Source organism: Cupressus sempervirens, chromosome 9 (assembly GCF_028749045.1).
Source record: "Cupressus sempervirens isolate cs-2001-9-10 chromosome 9, ASM2874904v1, whole genome shotgun sequence".
NCBI lineage: Eukaryota > Viridiplantae > Streptophyta > Pinopsida > Cupressales > Cupressaceae > Cupressus > Cupressus sempervirens.
Genome location: NC_143126.1, coordinates 184,378,217 through 184,383,982, shown reverse-complemented (window position 1 = coordinate 184,383,982; position 5,766 = coordinate 184,378,217). Strand labels below are relative to the sequence as shown.

The 5,766-nt window shown below is 35.9% G+C and overlaps 1 protein-coding gene across 1 annotated transcript; it reads left to right on the top strand.

Moving 5' to 3' along the window:
* The first annotated feature begins 3,681 nt into the window (after positions 1-3,681).
* On the top strand, positions 3,682-5,541 carry LOC149538086 (uncharacterized). The gene is made up of 2 exons (XM_089799459.1): positions 3,682-4,352; positions 5,392-5,541. Exon 1 carries the CDS (start codon positions 3,682-3,684, stop codon positions 4,027-4,029), a length of 348 nt encoding a protein of 115 aa, XP_089655585.1. The 3' UTR covers positions 4,030-4,352; positions 5,392-5,541.
* Positions 5,542-5,766: the final 225 nt, after the last annotated feature.

Below are 5,766 nucleotides of genomic sequence, written 5' to 3'. Positions count from 1 at the left end.
CAACGAAGCATTAAGATCAGCGTTAATGTGAAGATCTGCCATCGTATGTATTGGCAAGTAAAGGTCAGAAGCCGTACGTGGGTTGACACCAATTTATTAGCCGATAGGCTTTCCCATTGGGATTGCCTGCAATCGGATATTGTCTCACACCGGGAAATGAAGTGCCGGTAAATAGCATCAGGCGCCAGAGAATGGTTTAATCGCCTCAAAAAATTCTGCTACACAATCTATTTAATGTCATAAAAAAATCTGCTATTCAATCTATCCAATCTCATCAAGTGAGATACAGCTGGATTAATGTCATCAAAAAAATCTGCTATTCAATCTGTCCAATCTCATCAAGTGAGATACAGCTGGATTCCATCTAAATTAATCTGCTCCAGCTTGAGATAAGCGTTGGAAATTATGTGATGCAAATGGTAACTCCAATTCATTTATTGTGTTGCCTGCTACTACCCCAAACGTCCGCATATTACTATATTTACTTTGCAGATTATTTTATGGCTCTAACTTTCCTACGATTTCTTATCAGCGCTCTGTTAAATCCTGCTAAGCGGTTGTTGTAGGAATAGGTTGTCGTTAACGGACGGTGGAGAACGCCGGCGGCGAGAACTCTGGGCTGCACGATCAGCAAGAAATGCTCGATGTATAAGGTACATGTTTTGTCGTGGCAAGTCATTTTAGGGCCTTAGAAACCGGGGTTTCGAGGTGGATTAATTTGGATTTGTTTGCACAGGTCGGGGAGAGATTCTGATACCCATTGTCCTCCGCATCATTTCTTTAGGTTTATATCTGATCGTAAGTTTATATTTGGTGGGGAAATGATTTGGGTTCAAATCCGTTCCTTGTTTCTTGATGGCAAGTCGAAGATTATTTAGGGCGCTATTCCGTGTTATTGATAATGTTTATGGCCTGAGTTCGAATATTTTGTTCACTTATTCAAGTGCAAAGATATGCAGAATTTGGAATCTCTATTTAGTCTTTAGATTTAACTGAAGATTTCAACGTGTTGAATGAGAAACAGTTTATTATGACATTTGGGAACTAGCAGAAAACAATGAAATAAATTTTTAATATAATTGAATATAAATTTTTTAGGTTTTGTTTTGTTCATCTTAGATTTGAATTTTTTTCAGATGTTTTATGGGATTAAATCGAGTTGTAGTCACTGCAGCCGTGAAAAGGTTGATAATGTAAATATTTAGCTGGATTAGAAGCGTATTAGATATTTAGTTAAGTAAAATATTATAGATTAGTGTTTATTTTTTCTTGATTTTCTATATGAATTTTTTCTCTGATGACAAAATATATTTTCTGAGTCAAATCCATGAACAATGAATCTTAGTATCTTACAGTGGAGAAATTACATGTCTGCAAGTATTATTGATGTGTAATGAGAATCAGAGATGAGATGTAGGAATCGTCCACTTTTTATAAGATTGAATATGTGAGGTACATCCAAGCTTTGTCATGATGTCGAAATATAGACAATCAAAATTTGGACACTATATAAGGCAAAAGAAAATAATTACCTTCTGCACATCTCGATCTCATATGGAGTTTGGGGCATGGCTTGCCCTTTGACAGAAAAAGCTGAACTGCCATTCCTCCACTATCCCTAAATCTAGACCCTAGATCTCCCTGTCCCTGTGTCCCTACGCCCCCTATCAGAAATCCATAGAATTATGGATACATCCAAACCCTGTCACTATAGTAAATTGCAGCCATATAAATTTTTGCCAATGTATAAGTTAAAATAATATAAATTCTGATGTGGACATTTGGATCTCTTATGACAGTTTGGAATGTGGCTTGCCTGAGACATAGAACATTCTCAGTCTTTTCTTTGGAACTTAAATTTTATCTTGATTATTATTTTTTTTTTATCAATTTCAATATATATTATTTAATAATATATTGGGTTGTAGTAGGAATTTATGGAGCAGGCTATGAGAAGATTTATAATTGAAATATTTGCTACAATTTAGTAATGTCATCGATATTTAGGTTTTGAGTTGAAATTACATGTAAGATTATAGCATACACTTCAGAACTCGTGGATCAAAAAGTTTGAGGATCATTTTAAGCATTAAAAAGGAATGAGACATGTTATAGTTTTTGCGTGGGCAATTGTTGATTATGTGCATTTGAATAGGTTTTGAAAATTAGAATATGTTTTTAAATCTTTGTTTGGTTGGCGGAATTGGAATGGAGAATAGGATTACATATTTTCATTATAGCCCAAAATAAGCTTTTATCTAATCCCAAAAATAGCTGTAGTTGGAATTTCTATTTCCATTCTCTTTTTTACTTTTGACTATTTTATCAAAATTTCAAATCCGCTTAAGAATGTGAAATGAGATGATTCAAACAATAAACACGAGACGACCTTGTTTTCTCTGATACTCTTCTGCAAGCTCATTCAATGCTGTAGACACACACTTGGGAGTTGCCAGACGAAAATTATTAGCACACTCGCCCACACAGCTTCGGACTCCCTCGGATTCGATGCCGAGATCAAATGAGCCAGCGTGGCCGTAGGATGCTACGTCGGATGCCAGCTGTGCATCTGCCGCCAACACAATAATACACGCAGTAACCACAACTGTTGCTATCTGCGTTCCCGCTGCTGCCATTGAAGCCTGCTAAAGCTGCAAGGAATAAACCAGTAAAGAATACGAAGGCCAAGAAACCTAGCGGACTTGAAGAATAAATAAAAAGGGCGGGATTATTAGTGCGCCAGGCATAAACAGAACCATTCTCTCTGGAGAAAAATGTCACTTTTAATTCGAATTCCAATTTCAATTTGGTGTACCAAACAGGTGGAGAATAACAAATTGCAATCCCCATTCCTAATCTGCAATCCCATTCTTATTTTCAATTCTAATTTTCAATTCCCAGGAACCAAACGGGCCCCAATAGATTGGTGATGATGATTGCAGGTTTTTGTAGGTGCTGAAGCCTGAAGCGGTGGCAGTTGTTTTTTTTTGTTTATTCTGGACATGGTATTTTAGATCCTGAAGAGGTAGTCAGTCGTCTATGGCGGGAAAATTTCGCCAAAAGCCCCGTGGAAGGAGAAGATGGGGGAGGAATGTGCAAGTTAGTCGGAAGCCCCGTGGCAGGCGAAATCATGGGTACATGGAAGCTAAGAAACGAAGGAAAAGAGGGTATAGTGATGGTTCAGATAGCTCTGATGAATATTTTGTGCTTGAAGAGGAAAATATGATATTGAAAGTACATCTGGCGAGGAACTAAATGAATCTGATGATGAAGAAGAAGCTCAAAGCACTGAGAGTGAAGAAAGTGAAGAGGAGTGTAATCTGCCAAAGACGAGAAGAAACTTGATGCCAAGGTAGAAAAGTGGTAGTAATGGGAGAAGTTGGGCACTTAAGAAAAACACAACAAATCATCCGATTACGCGAATGAAAAGATCTTCCAGTGACGATGATGAAGATTTTGATCCAGATTTCAGTTCCACTACAGAACATGATGGTTCTGTTGATGACGATAATGAAGGAGAAGAAATTGCCAAATCTCAGAAGAGAAAGCGGACAACAATGAAATCCAGTAATTCAAGCACAAATAAATTGAAGAAGCGAAAAACAGGGTACAGCTTCAAGTAAAAAGTTGGTCCAAATTGAGAAGTCAAGACCCACTACGAAGAGGAGGAGGACAACAACGATGTCGCAGAAAGTAATCAGAAACACAGCCTCTGCATGCTCTGAATCAGAAGAAGATTTTGAAGTTGTACCAAGTAGGCGAACCAAACATCAAGGGAGGTCTTCCCAAAGTGCAGAGATGGGGTGGGTTTGCCTGCGTAGAGGGAAGCTAAACAACTGCTTGAGGAAACTTGACAGCAGTTCTGATTCAGATTTTATTTGCTCTAAATCAGATGCTGATTATACAATCTCAGAAGATGAAGGGGAACTGCCTTGTCGGTCTCATAGCTTTACCAAATCTGCAAGTCGTTCAATGAGAGCATCGTCAGTTGAGAAAAAGGAAATAGTTTCTTGTTTCAGAGAAGCGTAAAAGTATTTCTGACAGTGACATTAGCAGAAGTGGAGATGGAGTGAGAAAGAAGGGAAAGGAAAAAATTGGTGAATCAAATAATTTTAGGGATTCAGATTTGCGAAAACCAGTTTGTGGAATTTGCTTGTCAGATGAAGGGAAAAGCTATTAGAGGTAAATTGGATTGTTGTGATCATTATTTTTGTTTTGCTTGTATTATGGAATGGGCCAAAGTGGAATCTCGATGTCCAATGTGTAAACAACGTTTGAGCATGCTATCGAAGTCTTCAATATCAGGAAAAGGTTTACGTGGGACTGCAATTAAAATTCCTGTTCGAGACTAGGTATGATTTTTGTTCTTTTTCGAGGAAGCTATATATAACAGTTCTGGTTGTGTTTTGTCATGTTCATGTGTTTTGGTCCATCTTGGCAGACATGTCTTACACATTAATTGCTTCTTTAGTCTTTCTTGGAAACAGTGGTATTAACTGTAGCATCATGTTTAATTTGCTGAGTGCTTTCTTATGATGTTATTGCACTATTCACTAATGATACCTTTTATTTTAAGTACCAGCTTTATCTTTTATTTTTTGAACGTTGAAGGGTACCAATCTAATGATCTCCTCATTCCTTTTAGGGCTCTTACCTTTAAATATGATTAGAGACACTAATTATATGACAATGATCAGCTTTATCTTTTATTTTTTGAACGTTGAAGGGTACCAATCTAATGATCTCCTCATTCCTTTTAGGGCTCTTACCTTTAAATATGATTAGAGACACTAATTATATGACAATGATCAGCTTTATCTTTTATTTTTTGAACATTGAAGGGTACCAATCTAATGATCTCCTCATTCCTTTTAGGGCTCTTACCTTTTAAATATGATTAGAGACACTAATTATATGACAATGATTAGAAAGACCTGTAGTTTTATATAGTTAAATTGTCTCAGCTCTCTTATTTGTACTCTTTCTTTCTGTTTTTTGAGGCTATTTTATGCAGTGAAATTGTTATTTAAACAGTTGTTGGCCTGAATGCTATTGTATGCCCCGGGAATATATTATTTGGTATCAGAAAATCACGGTACAATGAAATCTATTGATAAAAATTGTTTATGCATATTTGTTTCTTTTAAAGCTATATTTCATGTGTTGGTAGAAAAGTTGTCTTCAAATGTTTTAAACTTTAGGGAAATTGCTCTAACAGTCATTTTTATAAGTTTAGTCTGAAATTGCAAGGATTTTTGCATCAGTGTGTGCCCACTTTTTATGTTGTAGGAAGCATGTTCTTGAAATATTTGCTTATAAATTTATGTCTTGTGAATGTTTATGTCATATCTACTTATAAAGAATTAATCCTAATTTTCTTCTTACATACAGGTCTTTGCTGCCTTGCCACAAATAAGACTCTTATTATGTTTCTACTTATAATTTCAAAAAAATTCAAAAAATGTGCAATTCAAATAAACTCTTGAATTGGGATGCCCTACAATAAAACAAATATTATAGTTGTACATTTTAACCTCCAAAGACATATGTCAAATGTATATGCCTTTATTCTCTCTCTCTCTATATATAATCTACACTACTAATTCAAAATACTTCTTTTAAATCTACATCTTTTAAATTTGTCTTTTCATTAAAAAAAACTATCGACGTACCTCTTGCACCTCTTTCTGGAGCAAGTGCTAGTTATATAAGATGTAAGGAATATCTAATTCCAAATTAAGGAGGATGAAGGACATATCGGGCTTA

What these genes read in the sequence shown, in the direction of transcription:
- LOC149538086 (XM_089799459.1), top strand. Translation starts at nt 3,682, where the DNA reads ATGTCGCAGAAAGTAATCAGAAACACAGCCTCTGCATGCTCTGAATCA.